The sequence below is a fragment of the Suricata suricatta genome, chromosome 7 (genome assembly GCF_006229205.1).
Source record: "Suricata suricatta isolate VVHF042 chromosome 7, meerkat_22Aug2017_6uvM2_HiC, whole genome shotgun sequence".
NCBI lineage: Eukaryota > Metazoa > Chordata > Mammalia > Carnivora > Herpestidae > Suricata > Suricata suricatta.
In genome coordinates, this window is record NC_043706.1 from 137,632,349 (window position 1) to 137,656,476 (window position 24,128).

At 43.6% G+C, this 24,128-nt stretch overlaps 1 protein-coding gene across 2 annotated transcripts; it reads right to left on the reverse strand.

The window, feature by feature from the left end:
• Window positions 1-12,612: 12,612 nt before the first annotated feature.
• Window positions 12,613-24,095, reverse strand: SOD2 (superoxide dismutase 2). Of its 2 annotated transcripts, XM_029944273.1 has the most exons (4): window positions 23,861-24,094; window positions 19,644-19,760; window positions 17,764-17,943; window positions 12,613-15,503 (listed from the first exon to the last, which is right to left on the reverse strand). In XM_029944273.1, the coding sequence occupies exons 1-4, from the start codon at window positions 23,946-23,948 to the stop codon at window positions 15,358-15,360; spliced, it is 531 nt and encodes a 176-aa protein (XP_029800133.1). In that variant the 5' UTR covers window positions 23,949-24,094; the 3' UTR covers window positions 12,613-15,357. The 2 variants fall into 2 exon arrangements, with proteins under 2 accessions (XP_029800133.1, XP_029800134.1); XM_029944274.1 differs by lacking the exon at window positions 17,764-17,943 and having other exon boundaries at window positions 23,861-24,095.
• Window positions 24,096-24,128: the final 33 nt, after the last annotated feature.

Genomic DNA, 24,128 nt, shown 5'->3' on the forward strand with positions numbered 1-24,128 from the left:
TATAAATGTCTATAAATACTATTTCTTGAGTTGTATCAATATCGGTCAGCAGAGAGTTTGGGGTTTTATGCTGACAACTATCCACAGAGTCAATTACATACTGCAAAGTATGGGCAGGGCCACACCCCTTCGTCATCCAGTGGATTTAAGTAGGATTTGTAGAATAAACTACAGTGTGTGTGAACAGCGGTGGTTCAGTCCATAGGAAGGCAGCCCGGGGTCATCATTCTCCCCACAGGACACCTTCTGGGTGCCATACACAGACAAATGGACCATTGACGTCCAAGTTGAGGGCCATTAGGGATATCCACAATGAGTCTCACCAGGCAAGTGTTCTTAAATGAATCTTACCAAATGCTATTTGCAGCCACTGTTTTTAAAACGCCTTAGTAAAGGGCCAGAAATGTCTTGAAACATTTTAAGCTGTAAGAAGCTTAAGTAAATGGAATGGACTATTGTAAAGTGGTTAAAAATGAGCCTTTAAAATGACAGTTTGGCTCTTCAGGGGTACATGGGTGGTTTAGTCGGTTAAGCGCTCTTGATTTCAGCTCAGGTCATGATCTCATGGCTTGTGAGTTCAAGCCCCACATCAGGATCTGAGCTACCAGCATGGAGTCTGCTTGGGATTATTTCTCTCCCCACTCTCCACCTCTCCCCTGTTCAAGCTTGTAATCTCTCCTCTCAAAATAAATAAATGTTAACAAATATTTAAAAACAAATAAAATAAAATGACAGTTTGGGTTTTCAAGGAGACTCTTAGGTTCTGCTCTATGACAATAATTAGATGTCCATCCATTAAGACAACTTCTAGTTACTGATAATAAAGCCAGGCCATCAGCATATGGGATGATGCTTTCTGCTCTGTTTTCCACAACCAAAAACATATGCCATAGAAGCTGGGGAAAATGCCAGACTAAAATGTGAGGAGACAATAGCCACAAGGAAAGAGCTGTTGAAGGCACCCTTGTTTACTTAGGTTGATCTCCAGTCACGTGTCAAGCCCTGTGATAAGCTCTAGGGACACAAAATAGATTAAGATCAATTCCCACCCTGGAAAAACTTGATGCCTCTTGAAGAACACAGACCTGGAAGCCAATTATTATGATGGAAGCCAGAACATACCAGGACCGAGAGGGAGCACACAGGGGAACCACTTTAGCCAGCAGCATCAGGAAGTGGCACCATTATACCGAGTCTTAGAGACGAGGTGGGCTCTGCCAGGAAGAGAAAGAGGTGGAAGACACAGTTGGAATATTTAAAGAAATAGGAATGGACAGTTATGACCCACACAAATGTGATCACCTTCTAGAGGGAAGAAACCCCTTGGCAGTCAGGTGGGAGGAATAAAACCAATAGGCAACACGGTGGCTGACACACCCACACACAGTTTCCCTCAACTACTTGGGGTCCTTTTAAAATGTCTGAACATTGGGGCGCCTGGGTGGCTCAGTCGGTTAAGCGTCCAGCTTCGGCTCAGGTCATGATCTCACGGTTTCTGGATTCGAGTTGTCAGCACAGAGCCTGGAGCCTGAAGTCTGCTTTGGATTCTGTGTCTCCCTCTCTCTCTGACCCTCCCTTGCTCGTGCTGTCTCTCTCTGTCTCTCTAAAATAAATTTAAAAACATTAAAAAAATTTTTTTAATGTTTGAACACTACGTATGGCACCTTGGAACAAAAGATTTTGGGAAACAAACATGACATGGGAGATTCTGCCTACAGGAAACTTTTTTTCCCAGGGGTGAGAAAGACATGAAGGGAAACCAGTGCGTTCACACGGCATACCAGAGTCTCACCACGGGCCAGGTCAGAAGTCTTCACAAGGTGGTGCAAGCAAGCCAAAGACCCTGAACAAGGCTATTGAAGTACAAAGCAAAGAGAGGGGGGTTTTCCCCACGACGACATTTGCACAGGGTCCATGATGTGAGGGCTTCTAACTACACCCACGACAGCCTCTAAGGCAGGTTCTAAGAAGGCTTCGTTCTGGATTGTCAGAGCCAGAGCCAAGACCGGCCATGTGATCGCAGGGCCTGTGCAGACCGGAAGACACCAATGCTCCAATCAACCGCACACTTTGTTTCACGCTCTGGCATCACCTTGTCAAAATTCTCAATAGTTTTGTTTTTGAACTTGTGTTTTGGAAACGAAGTCTAACAGGACAGTAGAGTGTAGAACAAGCAGAGGAGATACACGCAAAACATGTCTGTCATTCCCTGAGGTCCTCTTCACCCCCTTCATGTGAGCATCCACCACGCTTTGTGAGCTCAGGTTCCCAGGGACCCCTTGGAGTTCAGTCAGACCCAAAGTCAGCACAAGGGAAGCATGTTCTGTCTGTGACTGACAGGCTCTGAGAGTCACACTGTTCCATTTGGACGAGAACTTGCTTCCAACCGAAAGAAGACAATGGTGTTCGAAATATACAAGACCATATTCTTTTTTATTCTTGTTATACTGTATTAGCTAACCAACTTTGCTGAAAATAGTGACCTAGAAGGAAAAGGAAAGGGTTGGCAATCATCAGGGAGAAAGAAACATTCTTCTACCCAAGATGCTTCTAGTTGAACTAAGAATGAAATTTACATAAGGCTGATTAACAGAAGAAAAACAAAGATTAATTCCATGCGTGGAGCCCAGTAATGAAACGGAGACCTAAAGAGATGAACAAGACAGGCAGCTTTTATACTTTTTAGACAGAGACAATAAATCCATGAGGAACTAAAGGACAAAGAAAACAACTTACAGAGCTTCAGTTAGTAAGGAATTCTCAACAGAATTCAGGCCAAGGTAGTAATTAGTAGGAAGTCACAGATCCTTACAGTCTTCTTGGCTCGAAATTCCCCATCTCTGGTGATGGGATGTCTCTCCCTCCTGGGACAGGGAAGGCGCCCCTCACCTGGGAGATTTGTTTCCTGCTGTGAGGGGACAGAAGGGTCTGTAGCCATCTTGCACTGGCCATCTCTCCTGTAACTTGGATTTAAAATAATCTATATGCCACAGTGGCCCATCTTGAGGTGGCCTGCCCCTGGTCCCTACACAATTTATAGCTCTTTTCTTACAACCCTCCTTGCTCGTCAGTGAGCCTGAGCTGAGCAGACAGTGTTGGTAGAACGTGTGTGCATCAGGAGGAAAACTAAAAACTGTTAAGTCGATTTGCACAATGTTACGGCATTCTGGCAAGAACAAAATGCGCGTGCCTGTACAAAATATGTATTATATCATTCTAGGTGATTCTGCACACAAATTAAATGCTTTTATATTTGCACTGAAAATAAGCATTGCACATTATAAGATGACTAGTAAAAATTCATGCTAATAATTTAAATTTTTTTAGTGTTGCAACTACATATTTTTTATGTTTTTTATTTATTTTTGAGAGACAGAGAGAGACAACACGAGCAGGGGAGGGTTAGAGAGAGAGGGAGTCACAGAATCAGAAGCAGGCTCCAGGCTCTGAGCTTTCAGCACAGAGCCCGACACAGGACTCGAACCCATGAACCGTAAGATCATGACCTGAGCTGAAGTCAGACGCTCAACTGACTGAGCCACCCAGGCGCCCCTAAATTTTTAATTATTCTTTCCTTAGAGTGACGTTGACAAGCAAAAAGGAAAAATCATGACAAGCCAAGAGAGACTGTGGAAAATAGCAAAAAGCTTTATATTTCAATATCTTAAACAGCACTTTTTTTCTCTTTTGAACAAGAGACATCACATTTCCCTTTTGCACTGGAAACCAAAAAATAGTCAGCTGTGGTGTGAACTCATAGTTCACACTCATAGTTCTGTGTGTGTGTAAATGTGTGTACCATCTGTGTGTACCTAGGTGCATATACATGTGTATATATTGATGCATCTACTTGTATATCTGTGTGCATATGTGCTTATTTATGTGTGTGTATTTACGTGTGTGTGTGTTTACATACTCACATTGCATTTGCATATTCCTTAGCTCCGTCCAACAAAAAGACCTGAGAGGGGGGCTCCTGGATGGCTCAGTCGGTTGAGCGCCCAACTTCAGCTCAGGTCACAATCTCACGATTTGTGACTTAAGGAGGACCCCCATCGGGATCTCTTCTGTCAGCATGGAGCCTGCTTCAGGTCCCTTGTCCCCCTCTCTAGCTCTACTCCTCCTCTGCTTGTTCTCTCTCTCAAAATAAATAAATAAACTTAAGGAAAAAAAAAAAAAAGACCTGGGAGCAATGGCACTCCAAAAACAATGAGCTCATCTGGCTCCTAGATCTAGTTTCTAAATACCATTCTCCACTAAAGAACCCAGAGGACTCTTAGAAGAAACAGCCGATTACGGGGCAAGGAAAGTGCAAAACGAGCTTTGCACATGTTGTGCCAGAAATTAATGACGGGGCGTATCAAAAGGACACAGGCGACACCCTGAAGAGGTTCTCACTGACTAAATCTGAAACAAACAGTCCATTGAATAAAATAGCAATTCATCAGTCTACAATGGTATAAATAAATGAGTGAGTAATTGGAAAATTTGATGATAAACATGTTATTTACATAGTCTCAAAGCACCTCTTCCCCAAAGTCTTGTTAGTTACAAAGGGGAAAAGAATGTCTGTATGATGGAGGTGGCTCTCAGAAACCTCTGTAATCAAGTGCTCAAGGGTAACAGGAGGTAACAAACTGAAACTCTGTGCCTCCTGATAGGATGTAGAGAAAAGAAAACATATCACTTCTGTGATATTCCTGCCAAAGATGCATATATTGAATCTAACATAAGGAAACAGATGTACAGGAAGAGGAACATGCTACAAAGTAACACCTGTAATCTCAAAAGTATCAGTGGTATAAAAAACCAGGAATGACTATGGAACATTCCAAGCTTGGAGGATATCAGGAGACACGATAACTAAATCCAGCGGTGATCCTGGACTGGATCCGTTTGCTGTGAAGGGCATTATTGGCTTAACCAACAGAGCCACCCAGGCGCCCCAGTAAAGGGCATTATTGGGACAACATGTGAAACTTGAAGGGTATGGGAGAATCACAGAACAGTAATGGACGGTCGTTAATTTCCTGACTTTGAAGGATCTCTAGTGGCCACGTAGAAGAATGACCTTGTTTGCCAGAGATACATAGAACATGTTCTGTGGTGATGGGACATCACTTTGGCAACTTACTTTCAAAAGATTCTGAAAATAAAGGAAGAAAAAAATTTTTTTTATTTTTAAAAAATTTTTAAAAATTGTGTCCAGGACCCACAGGCAAAAAAAAAAAAAAAAGATTCTGAAAAAAAACAAGGTTCTTGAACTATAATTGCAACGTTTATGTAAATTTTAGATTGTTTGGAAAGAAAAAAAAACATTAAAATGAAAAAAGTAAAAAGATTATCTGTTTTCAACTGAACAAAACAAAAAAGTCTTCTCCTCCTTTAATACTATTTCAACATCCTGAATCCTGCTTTTAGGAGAGCGCATGGGGAGGAGAAAAGTGTGGAAATACTGCCACCTACTGGTCTTAGGACAAATATGTCTAAGGGGATCGGGGGGCAAGACTGGGGGCAGAAGGGAGGCAGTCCGGGGGTATCCTTTGCACTGGGAAGAATAGAGCTTTTTATGCGGATTGACTTTTAAAAGCTGTCAGAGAGCAAAGGAAACAGGTCATTGCACCCTGAGGCCTGCCCAACAATTCAATCTGACCCTTGGAGCTGGTAGCAGATGGCTCTGCGTGTCAGATGAGCCCAGGGCAAACTCTAGAATGAGTTTAAGAGGAAGTGATACATTTAGGGTACGATAAAGATGCAAAGCATCTCCCTTCCCCAGCAGCCTTGGAGAAGGTGAATCCTCTGGGGAAAAGAAGAACTAAGAGAACTGGGCCAGGGATAAGGTCCCAGGCCAGGACCCCGGGAGACGGACAACTAGCAAGATCTAAACGGGCGCGGAGGGCAGCTTTGCGGGAATTGAGCAATGCAGCTTGCAGGACCGAGGAAGGCTAGATCTCAGCCCACACTCACCCTCCTGGCCTGAGATCCAGCTGGTCCATCACACGCAGCAGCCCAGCTAGATTCTCCCGACGGTGGGGTGAACATCGAACCATCTAAAAGTTATTTGTTAATCTTTTGAAACTCCGTTTCTACAAAACTAAACATAGCTCACTATGTAATGTAGCAGGCGCTCTCCTTGGTGTTTACCCATTGAGCTGGAAGCCTGTATTCACACAAACACCATGCAGAGGTGTCTCTAAGAAGCTGTATCTATGACTGCCGGCGTGTACAGCGACCCGGACAAACTGTGGCACAGGCCCACGGTGGACTATTATTCAGCAGGCATTTGATGGGATATTAAAAGAGATGATCTATCAAGACATGAACAATGTGGAGGAACCTTATGAATCTTACTAAATGTAAGAAGCCAATGAGAAAAGGCTACATTCAGTATCATGCCAAGTATATGTGTAAGGACACAGGTCTGAACCAAACTGACTCCATGACAGGCTTCAAGTTTCCCTCTGACCTTGGAGGCCTAAGTGTCAGTTTCTCAGAATCATTAGACAATAAAAGGGCACAGATTGCTCAACCAGGGACCACCCTAGTAACACCCAATCAGAAGCGGCCAGCTAAAATGCTTAACATTCCTAAGAGCAGGCCTAGAGATAGAAGCTATAGATAATCACTTATTGCGTAAGGCTAGTTACATCCTACGTGAGGGTCCTGGGTCCTTGGTCCACTCTGTAATTGGTTAATACTCTAAATGTCATGGTTGGGCCCCGCCAAAAGTAATGAACACTCTGGACAATGTGTATGGTTAAAGTTACTGCCAATGATGTTAGGCAATAATGATTGCATCACTGTACCTGTGTCACAATTTCCTGTAACTCCCCCTTCCCAAAGCCCATAAAGGCCCTACCCCGCCTTTGTTCGGGGCTCTCTGCACGCATCCACTGCGCTGGTTAAAGTCTGTGAGCCCGAGTTTAGGCCTGGCCAGCCTAAGCCTGTAATAAAGCCCTTTGTTTTTGCATGCGTGACTCGGTCTCCCTGGTGGTCTCTGGTTTGGGGGGACGATATTGAAATCTGGGCATAACATATGATATTCTAGAAAAGGCAAAACTATGGAGAGGATAAAAACACACACACACACACACACACACACACACACACACACACACACAACCAACTCAGAGGCTTGTGGGGATACGGAGGACTTTCAGGCCAGTGAATCTCTTTTGTATGATACTCCAAGGGGCACCCGGGTGGCTCAGTTGGTTAAAGGTCCAATTGCAGCTCATGTTCTCACGGTTTGTGGGTTTGAGCCCCGCGTCGGGCTCTGTGCTGACAGCTCAGAGCCTGGAGCCTGCTTCCGCTTCTGTCTCTCCCTCTCTCTCTGCCCCTCCCCACACTTGTGCTCTATCTCTCTTTCAAAAATAAATAAACATTAAAAAAATTCTTTTGTATGATACTTTAATGGTGGATGCATGTCATTGTATCATTGTATATTTATCAAAACCCATAGAACATGCAACACTGAGAGTGAACTCTAATATAAACTGAGGGCTTCAGGTGATTATGACTTGTCCATATAAGTTCACTGAACATAACATGTGCACCTCTCCAGTGAGGAATGTTGATGGTGGAGGGGCAGGAGGAGTCCCGGGAGGTTGAGGAAAGGTAAATGGGAAATCTCTGTATTTTCTGCTCGTTTTGCTGTTAATGTAAAGCTGTTCTAAAAGACAAAGTCTATTTTTTTAAATTCTGTCTATTTCACCAATAACAATAATGACAACTGAATATAGCCAAAATAAAGAGCGTAAGAGACACAATTGCCAACACCCTTTCGGCACTTAAAGTGTCACAAATTCATGTGTTTGGGTTCAGCGTTAACCTTTGAGGGAGGAAAAAAGGAACTCCTTACAAGTATTCATTAAAACAAATTTTAAGATGAATTTCATCCATTTCCTACCTCTGTAATCAAGAAATATGCAAAAAAAAATCTTATACTCAATAAAGGGAAAAAAACTAGAAAAACAAGTAAAGCTTGTACTTAGTTTAAAACCTCAGAAGGTTGGAAATTCTCCATGTTAAATTCTCTGAGTGCAAACATTCCTTAAACAAAGAGCAGGTGTTCGCATATGAGAAGGTTTTGTACTGTTGTCTTGAGATTAAAAATCTAAATGTAGTTCTTGTGCCATATTTCTTGCATTGTCAGGACTTGACTTGTTTATGGAAGTATTACCACCTGTGAGATCCATTTCTCACCCGGAATTCTGAGGTCCTGGGGACAAAAGGAAGGAGAAACTTTCGGAGTTAGACTGCTGTGGGCTGAGTCATGTGCCCCTCCAAGCTCCAATGTTGGGGTCCTTCCCCTCAGGGTGACTGTGTCTGGAGCAAGGTCTTAGTGGGTAACTGAGGTGAAATTAGGTCATAAGACAAACACTCTAATTGGATAGGATTACACTCTTACAAGAAGAGGAGGAGAGGGGAGGGAGTGGAGGATGCGCAAAATGGGTGAAGTGGATAAAAGAGTTAAAACTTGGGCGCCTGGGTGGCTCAGTCGGTTAAGAGTCCGGCTTCAGCTCCGGTCATGATCTCACAGCCCATGAGTTTGAGCTCCGTGTCAGGCTCAGAGCCTGGAGCCTGCTTCAGATTCTGTCTTCCTCTCTCTGGGTCCCTCCCTGCTCATGCTCTGCCTCTCTCTCAAAAATAAACAAACATTAAAAAATAAAAAGTAAAAATTTCCAGTTATAAAATAAATCATAGGGATGATAAGTACCACATAGGGAATATAGTCAGTAATATCCTAATATTTTGTGTGGTGACAGACAGTAACGACACTTACGGTGAGCACTTCATAATGCACATCATCGTGGAATCACAATGTTGTAGGCCTAAAACTAACATAATGTTCTATGTCAACTATACTTGAATTTAAAATAAAGTAAAATAAGGGGCGCCTGAGTGGCTCAGTCGGTTGAGCCTCCGACTTCGGCTCAGGTCAGATCTCACATTTGTGGGTTCGAGCCCCGCGTTGGGCTCTGTGCTGGCGGCTAGCTCAGAGCCTGGAGCCCGTTTCCTGCGTTGTGTCTCCTGCTCTCTCTGTCCCTCCCCCTCTCATGCTGTGTGTCTCTCTGTATCAAAAATAAATAAAACATTAAAAAAAAAAGTTTAAAATAAAGTAAAATAAGATAACTTTCACACCTCCCAAAGTTTCCCTGGCAGAAAACAGGCCATGAAAACTATGCATCCTCCAAATAGAAGAAATTGCCCATCACCTACTCCAGATGAATCATGGAGGACGCAAAAGTTAGAACCTCCAGAGGGTGGGGCCAGCGGTCAGGAGAAAATGTATGGGGAGCAGAACCAGGGTCTAATCAGGAGAGTTCTTTCACACTTCACAATGCCTCCTATGGACCAGGGTAGGTAGAATATTTCTTCCCTCTGTTCTTAACAGGACTTTTTATTGTTTTGTCTCCACACACCTCTACTTACATTGGGTGGGGATAGGAACATCAGGGAGACACCTAGACTTCTGGGTTCATAGGTCACCTGACCATGAGCCACAGATGGATCTAATGGATGGGGCTGTATATCACTTGGCGTTGGGACAGTGGGTTGTTTGTTGGAGAGGGGATGGGTGATCCAACTATAGGAATGAAACACTGAGGCGCCCGGGTGGCTCAGTCAGTTAGGCGTCCAATTTTGGCCCAGGTCATGGTCTCACAGTTTGTGGGTTCGAGCCCTGTGTTGGGGTCTGTGCTGACAGCTCAGAGCCTGGAGCCTGCTTCGTATTCTGTGTCTCCCTCTCTCTCTCTCTCTGCCCCTCCCCTACTAGCACTCTGCCTCTCTGTATCTCGAAAATAAAGAAATGTTTAAAAAAAAAATTTAAAGGAATGAAACACTGCCGGGGTCTGGTGACCTGCTCAGCAGCCCTGTTTTCTTCTTCCCAGGGATATAAGAATGCACTTCCCACCAGTATCCCTTGCGGTTTGGTTATATGATTAAATTCTAGCCAATGAAATGTGAGCAGAAGTGACGTGTGCCAGAGCATCTGAGCTCCCGAGGAACAAGGCCCCTCGCTCTCTCCACTTCTGCCGGCTTGATGCTGATGAGCACAGAAACCCTGGGTGTCACGTACTGAAAATGGCGGCACGCAAAGCAGCCTGGGTATGTGAGTCACGAAGAGCAGAGTAAGTCACTGACCAGAGGGAGCCCTGAGAGCCTTCAGTGAAATAGAAATTAGGGGCTCTCGGTACAGCAACCAGCAAAACCAGTGGTGTAACTGGGCTGTAAACTCCGGCAACCTGGCCCCACAATCTGTACTCCCTGTGAAAATATGTGAGCTAATATTATGAGCTTTTTTTTTTAATACAAAATTGTAACGTCTAACCTGTAGAAGAGTCTCAAAATCTAGTAGGTGTCACTGTTCATTTATATGACACACAGTGACACCTACTAGGCATCTTACTCTCCATAGAGGTTATTTCTCTCCCAGATCTTTTTTTTTTAATCTTTACCAGAATTTAACAAGCGTTCACTAAGAATTTCACAAGTCAATGGGATATAGGATAATGCCCCCTAATAAGGCAATGAAGAAATAGCAGGGACACCTGGGTGGTACAGCCGGTTAAGCACCTGACTCTTGGTTTTGGCTCAGGTCATGATCTCATGGCTTTGTGGGTTTTGAGCCCCGCATCAGGCTCTGGGCTGACAGTGTGGAGCCTGCTTGAGATTCTCTCTCTCCCTCTTTCTGTGCCCCTCCCTCATGCTGTCTGTCTCTCTCTCTCTCTCTCTCTCTCTCTCTCTCTCTCTCTCTCAAATAAGTAAATAAATAAAAGAAAAATAACATATTCCGAATCAGTGGTAGATGAATCACACAATTGCTTTGGGCTAGAGGAAGTAAAAGGAATAAAGTCCAAATTTGGTCGAGGTGCACTTAAGAGTTGGCACTCAGGAGACAGCTTAGCCCATTGAACTGGTCCTTTTGATACCTCTTAAAAATGTTAGTGGGGACCAGAAGCTAAAAGACTCGTTTGGTTTTTTTCCTCCTGACGTCCTTCCTAAGCCCCAGTGAAAGATGGCACTGCTATGAACAATACCATCAAGCCTTCCATTGTCAGAGGACTCTTGTTCAAGGGACGTAAGCTGGATGGATGCCCTTTGCAAATGACCTGACCGTTTCACACCATCAGTATTCGCTTGTCCACCGTCAACTTGGTCAGTGCACAGATAAATCCCTCAAATGCAGGAGTTGGAACCTAAACTGCTTCAGAGGGACAGGACCTGATGCAGGCAGGCTGACCAATATCACACAGGTGCTGAGTCAAAGCACCAGGACCGGGACCCAGGCCCACCGGGGCCTGATTCATTGTTCTCCTTGGGCCGCTGGCACAAGGCCTTCACAGTCACAGCAGCTCTGCCGTCAAATGTCCATGTGGGTTTTGATAGATGAACTTGCAGAGGTGAACTGAGCCTTGTAGATACACGTATGTATGAGGACTGCATTATTTCACACCATTTTAAAAAACATTTGAGGGATGCCTGGGTGGCTCAGGCGGTTAAGCATCTGGCTTCAGTTCAGGTCATGATCTCACGGTTCGTGGGTTCGAGCCCCGCATCGGGCTCTGTGCTGACAGCCAGCTCGGGGCCTGGAGCTACTTCAGATTCTGTATCTCCCTCTCTCTCTCTGACCCTCCCCTGTTCCCACTATCTGTCTCTCAAAAATTAAAAAAAAACTATTAAAAAATTTTTTTAATAAAAAATTAAAAAATATTTGAATATGGGCCTAGAACTGTGTGCTCAGTAACAAAGACATGAGCAAGAACCCTCTGTCCCGGGCATTCCTGGATCTCATGTCTCAGGGGGGCCAAGACAAACCTAGAATCACCACTCCAAGGTGAGCACTGAGCGCGACAGTGGGACTCGGAGCCACACATCCGCTTTCCCTTGCACAGTCCGAGAGGTCGTCTTCTTTTTAATGTTCCAGAAGAATCTTGAGAACAGCACACATTACTATTAATAAGGACACATAAAAGAGCAAGAACTTCACCCAACTCAGGTGCCCCTCACTTCCCTTTCCAAGATTATCATTCGAACGGTCCAGGGAAAGATGCATGAGGTAAGCTCATACAGCCCTAAGCCAGAGTGCGTAAAAGGTCACCAGCCCAGAATTCACGAAAAAAAGCAAGTAAACAGCCTATCATCATAAGATGTGCTGTACATAGTTAAGGCAATATTGTACATCTGGTTAGTGCTCAAAGGTGCTACAACTTTATAATTTAGTATGGAAAACTCTACACTATCAGGGCGCCTGGGTGGCTCAGTTGGTTGAGCATCTGACTCTTGATTTTGGCTCAGGTCATGATTCCAGGGTCGTGGGATCAAGCCCCATGTAGGCTCCACACTGAGCACGGAGCCTGCTTAAGATTTTCTCTTCCCCCTTCTGTCCCTCTCCCCCACTCGTGCTCTCTCAAGTAAAAAAGATGAAAAATAAAATACTATGCTATTATCAGATGTTACTACAGATATGATTGGAGAGAGAGTTCATATGCCTTTTAAGAGTAAAATTTCAACTACTTCTCAATTACTATCCCTTTCCCACAGAAAAGCCGTAAAAATGACAAAGTATTACAGGATTAGTGTTTGACACACACGCATAATGCAGACGTCTTTTGATGGTTGGTAGATTCTTTTATTAACAATCAAAAAGCTTCACACTTATAATAGGAAAATAAGTGTTTCTCTATTGATTAATTAAATGAAAACCATCCAGGACTTTGTAGGATTTTTAATGTGTGCCAGGTCTGATGCGTACCTAAGACAGGACATTAGCTTGCTGAAAATATCACACATGACTGAAAATGAGAAACAGTAATTTACAAAACATCTACCTAATAGCTTTCCCAAACAGTAGCTCCCCTGAAATCAAAACAAAATTTGTACTTAGACCTAGTTTTAGAGAGGACTCACAATACCCATCCATCTTAATTTTACGGTTTTGGTGGTACTTTTTTAAAGGTATTCACCGGAAACTCAAATCTTATTTTAATCGTGAATCTGAGGTGTGCAATAAAACTGTAAATTCTCAACATCAAAGTTTAATGATCACACAACAGCTCAAGCATCAGATTCCACCTCGGGTGATACTGGCCTTGTGTCCTGCTTTCCTTCGGCTCTAACCACTATGGGGTTGAAGCACATTTAAGACCAGAGTAGGCACTACTGATTCGGCCACAAAAACCCCTCTTGGATGAACACCATTTGGTTTATTTCAGAAGCAGCTGCTCTCACTTTTCTAAATTTATTTTCTACTATCAAAAACAGGGCTAAACAAAATCTTAAAGTCTCATTTTCTGCTGGATGATTAACATCGTTCTCTGTAATTTATCTTAGTCTCTTACAATCTAACTGATGAGGAGAAGACACGAAAACGAACAGTGGGCTTTCCCTTGTTCCCTCAACGGAAAATCAAAGCAAAAATAGAGCCCTATAGAAATTTCAACATTGAATTTTTTGCAATCTTAAAGCTTAGTAAAAGTCAAAAAGCATTGTATGAATCAGTAGTCTTTGCATACCTTTGTCAGTTCAAGACAAACCATGATCTGGCAGACTACTTGTATTCAAAAGCCCATCTTTCAAAAAGATTCTACTTTTCTAGATGTTCCATTTAAACAGAGTTCACTGCCTTGTTTAGACATAGGTGTGTGCATATATTCGTGTGTATGTATCCATGTAGGTACACGTGTGTACATACACATACATCTAAGCAGTGATCACATGACTCCCATCTGTGCTCCGTGAAAGTCACGGTGCTGTGGTATAGAAAGAATGGCGATCCCAGCCGTCAAAGTGTTTTCAGTCTCCAAGCACACACAGAGCTCTCCCTGGTCTCGTCCACACTGTTGACAATTCCAAAAGCCTAAGTACTTTCTACTTGAACTCTAAAAGAAAAGTGCCTTAAATTAAAATTTTTTTTTCAACTTCAGTCTTCAATATTGAAACTGCTAAGTTACTCCATTTTTCCATGCAAAAAAAAAATAGACTAATTTGGGGGAAAAATAAACTTAGGAAAACATTCTATTACTGAATAGGTTTAAGAAAAAAACCTATATAGAAAAAATATTCCAATAGAAGGCAAAACCTATGTGGGATGCTCATCACAACATTATTTGGATAAGTAACAATTAGAAACCAATGAAATATTCAGTACCAGAAATGTAAAATAAATTAGGAAGTGTCCAATTGATAAATTACACAGCCAGTAAAATAATGAAATATGGAACGCGTGACAATGTTAATAAGCCCAATTACACAAAGGATCCCTGCTACATTTAAACAGTCCCGTCTGCAAACGCTAAACAGGAACATAACCTGACCTGCTGGATTACTGGATTATGGGTATCGTCTGCCTTTACTCAAAGGACTAAACAATATAAAGTTTCTATAGTGTCTGTGTATTTTTTAAAAGAAAACAAAAGATCAAAAGTGATAGAATAACTCAAAAACAAGTCTTCAAAAAAAAATTGTTCCTAGACGGGGACATGCCACTGACCGCATCCAGAATGCAACCCCTTCACCTCTCTAGGAAGTCTGCACCTGATTCAGGCTGGATCCCCCCAGAGGGATGCTTGTGAGCAGGACTGGGAGGGGTTGGGGGGAGGGCCCAGCCAGAATGATCTGTGGCCCCATTCCCAACATCCTTGTTATCCACAAGGCCCAAACCTGTCCATTTTGAGCATGTACACAACACATATTTCTGTCTGATGACAAAATTTACATAGAGTCTATTTCTCCCAACAGAAAAATTCAAATGCACGACTATTTCCTTTCCATAATAAAGCAATTCTCAATTAGCAATCAAGTTATATTTTGTTAAAAGACAAAATGGTGTTAACCTTGTGTAACATGTGACCAAAAATAAGTAAAGGCCAATGGGTGGTATCTACCGGAAGTACTAGTAGACAGAAGCTTACTTACAAAAACAGCAGTTTTCAATAGAAAAACTGAACATTTCCCTTGGGAAATAAATTTAATCTTTTATAGTTAAACACTGGGGCAAAGGACCAGGTTTTCTACGACTACAATGTAACAGGGCCAAAAGGCTTCTCAAGATGCCCTAAGAGACAGGGCTGAGATACTTTTAATGGTTTTATGATGACAATTACAACCTCCTAGCTACTTCAGCTCTTGAAGAAAATGTTCAATCAAGACTAAATCATACAAAGCACTTACTATTTTCAGTTACCCAATAATAAAATTTGAAAACAAGAGATTCATAGCATTAAGTCATGTTTATCAAATACTTGAGCCACATTAAGAAATGCTATCCCAGAGCTTGTTAGTATACTATGGAATGCTGCACTACTACAAAAATAGTCGTAAAAAGCTTATTCTGCTCGGTGTAATGACAATGTTTTACTTTTTGCAAGCCATGTATCTCTCAGTTACGTTCTCCCAGTTGATTACATTCCAAATAGCCTTTAGATAATCCGGTCTGACGTTCTTATACTGAAGGTAATAAGCATGCTCCCACACATCAATTCCCAGCAATGGAATAAGACCTATTGGAAAGAAGGGGGAGGGAAGCAAAAACTGTGAGATTCAGTCTGCATATTATTGCATCTTCTCGATTATCCTATGCACACCAAATCACCCTTTACAAAACTCCCATCCGTTTTTCAGTTTCTTTTACAAACAGAAAATTTGCATAATAAATACCCTACAAAAATTTTTAAGCTTTACTCTGTAAAAAAATTTGTAATGCTTATTTATTTTTGAGAGAGGGGGAGGAGGGGCAGAGAGAAAGGCAGACAGGGGCTCCGGAGCCGGCTCTGTACTGACAGCAGTGAGCCCCATGCGGGTCTCACACTCACGAACTATGAGATCATGACCTGAGCTGAAGTCGGAGGCTTGATCGACTGAGCCACCCAGGCGCTCCTAAACTTCACTCTTTGGAAGAAAAGGTGATAAACAGCAAAAAAATTTTTTAAAGACTTGGGAAAAATAAGGACAGTATTTTAGCAGCTATGCTTAAAATACCAACAAGTCTATCCATGAGCCAATTCTTGGGGTTACCAGTAGGGATGCCACCTTCTGAAGGTCCCAAGCAGTCAGGCGAGTTTTAGGAGAACCGTTCTGCCCCCAAGGCTAACGCCGTTAGTCTCAGAGAATACAAAGCACGTATGAGACACTTAGAACAGTTAACAAGGAAACCTGAATAGAACTACAACAAAAGACAAACTGTTTTCAGAAATTCAATAGTGTAGGCAAAGAATTACTTGTATTTAAACAACATTCATCTTCACTCTCCAACTGAATGACCACGCTCTAGGAAAACAACGATCAACCACTCGACCAGTGGTAAAGTAGGCCACTCATCATTTATTATGAGTAACTAAGGTAACAAAGTCTATAAATGATTTCTCCCCTACACAAACTGCCATGACCTCCACTTATTTTCATTCAGTGGGCTTTCTTCAAGTGGAAGGGAAGCAGGGGTAGCCAAGATTTACCTAGAAATCACAGCCTTTTCTGCCAGGCGCCTTCAAAGATATGCCACCAACTCTCCAGAGCAGTCAGTGCTCACAAATCTTCTGTTGGTTTTACAAATTCTGTGACATCTCTTTCCCGAAAGAGCCGTTCAGATTCTGGGTAAATCCGAATACACCCAGGGAGGTGAGTCACGTGAGCAAGTCTGCAGACGTGTGCAGAGGTAGAAAACGCGGCTGAGGGCCGCCTGGGTGCTTCAGGTGGTTAAGCGTCAGACTCCTGGTTTTAGCTCAGGTCATGATCTCACGGTTGTGAGATGGAGCCACACGTCAGGCTCTGTGCTAGGTCTGGAGCCTGCTTGGGATCCTCCCTCTCTCTCTGCGCCCCCCCCCCCAACTTCTCTCTCAAAATAAATAGGACTAAATATAGAAATAAATATCTTTTAAAAAAAATAATAAAGTCTGGCTCAGAACAACCGCTGATTGATGTTAAAATGTCACTGTAGGTCTCAGGGTGCCTGGGTGGTTCAGTCGGTTAAGCGTCCACCTTCGCCTCAGGTCATGATCTCTCGTGGTTCATGGGTTCAAGCCCTGCATCGAGCCCTGTGCTGACAGCTCAGAGCCTGAAGCCTGCTTTGGATTCTGTGTCTCCCTCTCTCTGCCCTTTCCCCGCTCACACACACACACACTCTCTCTCTCTCTCTCTCTCTCTCTCTCTCTCAAAAATAAACATTAAAAAATTTTTTAAAAAAGGAAGAAAAAGACACCACTGTACGTCTATTATGTCTGAAGATTGATGTCTTAGGGCTAGCTCCTAAAAACATTCTAATTCAATCTGGCTCAACATGAAAAAGGAACTGGGGAACCCAGCCTGGAGCCTCCAAGCCAAATGCTTTCCTGTACCAGATCCCCCACAAGGCACAAGTCTGGAAACCCGAGCTCTAGTGCCAGCACAGATGCTGAGGAGACGGGCTGAGTGCCAGGTCTGAAGTCAGACTCGCCTTACGGGTCTTTTCCTCCTTTGTGGTGTTTATCTAATTTCAGTGCCTGCAATTAAGCAAGCTGACATGAATTCTGTCCAATGAAGCAGAGCTTATGTTGAAAACACGTTTTGATAATCTATCTGTAAAATTACATGTGCTCATGTGACAAAACATCAGGACTTTTAGAGCATCTCTACTTACACAAGGCTGAGTATCATCTGTTAAGCCTTACTCTACTTAGTACACGCTCACAGTAGGTTTAACCACTGCTCGTGTTCTTTATTTCAAGGTAAATGCTTCACAGCGAACCGTCTCCCACTAATGGATATGAAATAATTTTCAAAGCTAACCTGTGGTTCCTTCCAGGGGATCCTGGTTAAAACAAGCAGCAACCTGCAAGCGCCCCTGTTCCTTATTGAAACCAAGCCAGCCCCAACCTGAGCCTTGGACGCCAACGGATACAGTGGTCAACTTCTGCTTAAATTTGTCGAAGGAACCAAAATCACGTTTGATGGCTTCCAGCAATTCCCCTATTAAAAAAAAAAAATCCAAAAATACCCACAAGTGAACAGCCTGCAACAATTAGAATAAAAATTCTATTACACACATGAAAACATTCTTGTCGTGTGGCACCAGATACGACGGACAACCTCACGGGGAAGACGTGACATAACCCAGGGAGCCCAGTCGCGCCCCTCCTCCCGCCCTCACGCCAGCACCGTGAGATCCCACAATCTCAATTCACGTGTTTATTACTGGACCACAGGAGAGCGAGTTCTTCCTTCGCTGTGCTATTTCCATCAGGAAAGGAGTCATTTTTTTCATTAGCTTTCTCTCTCCCCTTCCACAGAAAACTTTACTTTGACTTCTACGCTACCTACTCTGCCTCAATTTGAGAATCATAAAATTTTATGACTGTTCTTTGGTTCTTCCCCCACGGCAGCCTAGAGCTTTCCTATCACGATTATACAACTTTAAGAAGAGTAATTTTGTCTTTTATTACTAAGGGTGCACTGTAAGAGCTGCAGCCCGTGTGGCAACGTAGCATATAATTCTAGGTGGAACACAGCAAGTAAATCAGGTAGGCTAAAAATATCACTTCTCTTCTTCCACTGATTTGTAAGTAATTATCGGCCTGCCTGGGTGGCTCCGTCATTTAAGTGTCTGGCTCCTGACCTCAGCTTAGGTCTTGATCTCAGGATTGCAAGTTCAAGCCCTGCACTGGAGCCTACTTTAAAAAGAATTAAAAATTAGAAAATAAAATTATCTATTATAAGCACAAACGACAGAATAAAGTGGTACAGACAACCTGAAATGGCAGAGTACCAAGACCTGCTGGCGGAATATGGGCAGATCTGACATTCTGCTAACTCACCAAACGTCAACAGTATTACGTCACCGCCTCCAGACCGAACTCAGAAAGAAAAAATGTCCAGCTTCCCGAGCTTAACTTCTCCATTCATCTGTACTTCTGAACGGGACTGCTTATCACGAGTACATGAGATGCTTGCCATAAGCCAATTAAAACCACACGCACAGACACTTATTACAGTGCGCACCAGAAGCTCCGGGACACGGAGAGCTCTGCGTATGCGCCCTCCCTTCCCTGGCGTGAGGAGGCTGATTTCAAGCCGTCTGGGCCTCCACACGACAAGTCAAGTAAACCACAGCCAGAGCGAACAAGACCACTGGCTCTGCCCCCTCGCTGCCAGCAGGTGTCCGGGAAAACTCCATTTCCTGGGACAGCGGACTCTCCATCAGCTGGGAGGAGGAGTAAAATAATAGCAAAAGGCACTATTTGGAGTATTTTACATCTGATAACTTACTTAATTTTCAAAACGCCTCTATTCCTATCCCTGTATCTTAGAGGTGAAGGAAGGAAGTGCGGAATGATTTTTACTGCCCCCAGGGGACTCAGCTCTTCTAAAAACTGTTTCCTGGCCTCGTTCTAATGTAAAGTACAGCACATTTCAACCAAAAGTTGACACCATATCTGACACTGTGTGTGTGTGTGTGTGTGTGTGTGTGTGTGTAAAATCTGAAGACATAATAGCTCCCTGAACGTATCCTCCGTTCCTACATATGTCCCCTTGAAAGTCACAACTTCATTGTACTCCTTGCGATGAAAAATGTGCCACTATGACACCTCAGAGGGAATTCACATAAGGAGGGCAACAGCCATTCCCGTCACGCACGAAATGTAGCGAAGACCGCACCAATGTCCACCAACCTTTGGGCTCGCCACCCCCCTTAGGGCTCAGGTTCGTCCAGAAGATGGAATGATTGATGTGGCCTCCACCATTGAACTTCAGCCCGGCCTGAAGAGCTACTTGAGTTGTAATGTCACCTGGAATGTAAAGATGCAAACATATTCTTTAAAATTCTTACTTTTCAGGGTGCCTTGGTTGACTCAGTTAGATAAGCGTCAGACTTTGGCTCAGGTCATGATCTCACAGTTTGTGGGTTCAAGCCCTGCATCGGGCTCTGTGCTGACATCGGGCCTGCTTCAGATTCTATGTCTTCCTCTCTCTCTCTGCCCCTCCCCGGCTCATGCTCTGTCTCTCAAAAATTAATAAATGTTAAAAAAAAAATTTTTTTTAATTCTTACTTTTCAAATGTCGTATGCACCATTTGCTTTCTTTGTAAACCATCAGATAAATGCACTTGTTTATCTATAACATCCCTATAGGTCCTAACATTCCACAATTTCAAGACTCTACAAAAAAAAGTATTTTCTTAAAAATTATTTGTTCCAGTGGATTTTCAAGCTCAATTAATAATGTAACAAGTAATGAGAGGTCCGGCATTGGGGGCAAAGCTAGGAGTAAATTCTTTCCTGAGCAAGGCCAGCTCTCCCTGTAAAAGAGACCCAGATCTGACCCCTCTTGCTCACCTGGGGTGCGGACCGGCAGCGTCACCCACCGGCACCTGGGCCACCATCCCGCCCCGGTCTCCCGCTTCCACACGTGCCCCCCACACTGTGCCCAACACAGTGGCCAGGGGTCTCCCGTACACCCCAAACTGAGTGCCGCATCGAGTCAAACCCCTCCCTAGGCTGCTCCTCTCACTCAGTGAACCCCAAGTCCCTATGACCAGCTTCAGAGGGGCAGCTCATCTGATTCTTTGCGTCTCCTCACTGGCCCCGCTCTGGCCACACTCGTCTCCCTGCGCTTAGGACAGGCGCTCCCAGTTTAGGGATACTGCCAGTTCCTGAACACTCTTCCTGAAGATAGCCTTGTGGCCCGCTTCCGCATCTCTCCTTCACGCCTCCAGAAACGTCACCCTCATCAGGGAAGCCTTCTCAAACCACAATATAAAACGGGCACTTCCCCACCACTTCCCCAACCTGTTTTTCTTGATAGGACCTAAGACCCCTGGCATGCTACATATTTACTAGTTCATCGGTCTCCCCACCAGAACAAAAGCTCCAATAATAATAATAAGGACTTCTTTGCACTGCTGTGTCCCAGGGGCCAACACATTGTCTCCTACATACCAGGCACTGGACGAATGTTTGTTGATTGACTAGATAACTGAACATATTAAATGTAGTTCTTATGGAAGAAAAATTAATTCCATGCTATCTGTACTTTAAAAAAAAAAAAAAGTAGGGGTGTCTGGGTGGCTCAGTCAGTTAAGCGGCCTGACTTCAGCTCAGGGCATGATCTCACAGTTCGTGGGTTTGAGCCCTGCATTGGGCTCTGTGCTGACAGCTCAGAGCCTGAAGCTGTTTCAGATTCTGTGTCTCCCTCTTTCTCTGACCCTCCCCTGCTCACACTGTCTCTCTCTGTCTCTCAAAAATAAAAAACATTAAAAAAATTTTTAAAGAAAGGAATATCTGAAGACTTTTTCTACCTTGCTAAATAAGCAGGCAAAATAAAATATTCTTTTCTAGGCCTTCAAGAAACTAAGATGAACTGTTAGGAAAAACGGGAATCTCCTTGTTCGATAAGTCCTGAGTACTTCACAAGATATTAAGAGGCAAAGCGGAAGGCGCACAGAACCACTGAGAAGTCTGTGCTTAGAGAGTTTACGTAAGAGAAAAGGCTCTCTCATCTGCTCTTTGGGCATACCTCAGTGAGGAGGAGAGGGCCGAGTGATACCAGAATACACAGATAATCTTGGAGAGTTCTTTTAAGATGCCAATTTCTTCTTGTTATATTTACAAAATAATTTTCTAACAGATCAGTGTCTTAGTAATTATTCTGGGAAAGTCATCCTAAAAATAAATGTAACACACATACATGCACGTGTGTGTGTATATACATACATACACTTATATGTAAGCTTTATATACATGCATAATATATACATATATGTACATACATATATAAACACACATGTATATATCCGTGTGTATACAAGTATGTGCGTGTGTGTGTGTGTGTGTGTGTGTGTGTTGGTTTTAGAGAAAAGCGTGCAAATGGGGGTGAGGGGCAGGGAGAGACAGAATTCCAAGCAGGCGCCATGCTCAGCATGGAGCCCGATGCAGGCCTTGATTCCACAACCCTGGGATCATGACCCGAGCCAAAATCAAGAGTCAGATGCTCAACCGACTGAACCACCCAGGACCCCTATATTGCTTTTTAATTTTTCAACAGTCACTAAATTTTTCTAATGGGAAAGAAACATGCTTATTAAAAACTAACTTAATAATTTCAATCTCTTAAAGCTTAATCATTTTAATATTTTGTTTTAATAGAAATTTGGGACATGTCTGGCTGGCTCGGTCAGTAGAGCATGTGACTCTTGATCTCAGGGTTGTGAGTTTGAGCCCCACATTGGGCGCAGAGCTTACATTAAAAAATAATAATGATGATAAATAGAAATTCAGGGGGCTTTAAGACCTTCTTTTAAGAATACTTTTCTTAAGTTCAACGTTTTCTTAGGTTTCAATTTTTTCCTGTAAATTGCAATAAAAGTTAAATACTTCTGTTTGAAAAGCATTTATTTACTTACTCGTAATGCAATCGGTGTTATTTCACTTAGACTACTGCCCCAAATTTTCAAACATCAAAGCTTGACCCTTCAATAGTCTTTAAGAAGCTCTGCAGGTGCCTAATAACTTATAGGCAAGACAGCACAACATAATGCAAAGCTTTTTTTTTTCAGTAGCTTCTGTTACACAAGTAAAGTGAGATTGCACAAGAAAAGGATTGAAATTTGAGTTGTTTTTAAAATATTGAAGAGAAAGGTTCACTTGCTAGATGTTGTCATGCAGGAAACAATTTCACAACTGGGGTATTCCCCACCTTGTCATCATTACCACATCTTTCCCGAATTTGTTATTTTCTAAAACCCCAAACCTTTTCCCGAACAAATCTCCAAACTTTTCCCCCATACTCCAGGTTCCCGTCACAAATCTTCCAGAATGTGGCAATTTCCTCTTGTTTTTGTTTAGCTCATTACTTCATCCACAACTCAGTTGAAATACTGCATTTTCCCACTAGATGCCCCCATTCAACGAGATGTCACCGTCTGAAATTTACCCAACAAATTTCAGCGAGCTGAACCGTCAAAAAATATGTTTAAAAAGAAAGTACATTTTTGGAACGCCTGGGTGGCTCAGTCGGTTAAGCGATCGGCTTCGGCTCAGGGCATGATCTCACAGTTCGTGGGTTCGAGCCCCGCGTCGGGCCCCGTGCTGACAGCTAGCTCAGAGCCTGGAGCTTGTCTTCAGATTCTGTGTCTCCCTCTTTCTGACCCTCCCCTGCTCTATGCTGTGTCTGTCTGTCTCTCTCTCAAAAATAAATTTTAAAAAACATTTAAAAAATTTTTTTAATGTTTTATTTATTTTTAATACAGAGAGAGACAGAGCATGAGAGGGGGAGGGGCAGAGAGAGAAGGAGACACAGAACTGAAAGCAGGCTCCAGGCTCTGAGCTAGCTGTTAGCACAGAGCCTGACGCGGGGCTCGAACCCACGAACGTGAGATCTGACCTGAGCCGAAGCCGGAGGCTTAAACGACGGAGCCACCCAGGCGCCCCAAAACATTAAAAAATTTTTAAAAAGAAAAAAGTACATTTTTAACTGTGGCTTATTAAGCAATGCATACAATTGTTTTCCCGGCGCAAGCCACCGATCGATAGACTGAAAAATGCAATACTATTTTGTACAGAGACATTAAAACACGGTATTCTCGTACACGCCGGCAGGCCCAGACGCACAAAGTCCACACACTACTGGTTTGGTCGCCGGAGCTTTTTAAAAAGTGAAGTGGGACGTCCACGCTATCTAATTACGCTGAATTCTAAAAGATCAGTAAATAACCACAAGCTTATTGCAGTTTCCTACAAAACGGGCACCTTCCTTGTGAAGTCTGACCCCCGTGTCGGTTCGAGAGCGCGTGGAGCGGCCCCCGGAACGGAGGAGCACCGCTTCCCCGGGCCCCGCGCCGCCGTCACGTGTCCCCCGCGCAGGTGCTCACCGGCGGCCGGCCGGCACCTACCCTTCGCCAGCGCCTCTCGATACCGCTCCTCGAGGGTGTTCAGGTTGTTCACGTAGGTCGCGTGGTGCTTGCTGTGATGCAGCTGCATGATCTCCGCGTTGATGTGAGGCTCCAGGGCGCCATAATCGTACGGCAGGTCGGGGAGGCTGTGCTTCTGCCGGGAACCCAGAGCCCCCAGCGCTGACACCAGCGTTCTGCTCGAGCTGGAAAGAGCACACACCCCGATTCGCTCACGCGTCTACGCAGACCGGGCTGTGGACGTCCCGGC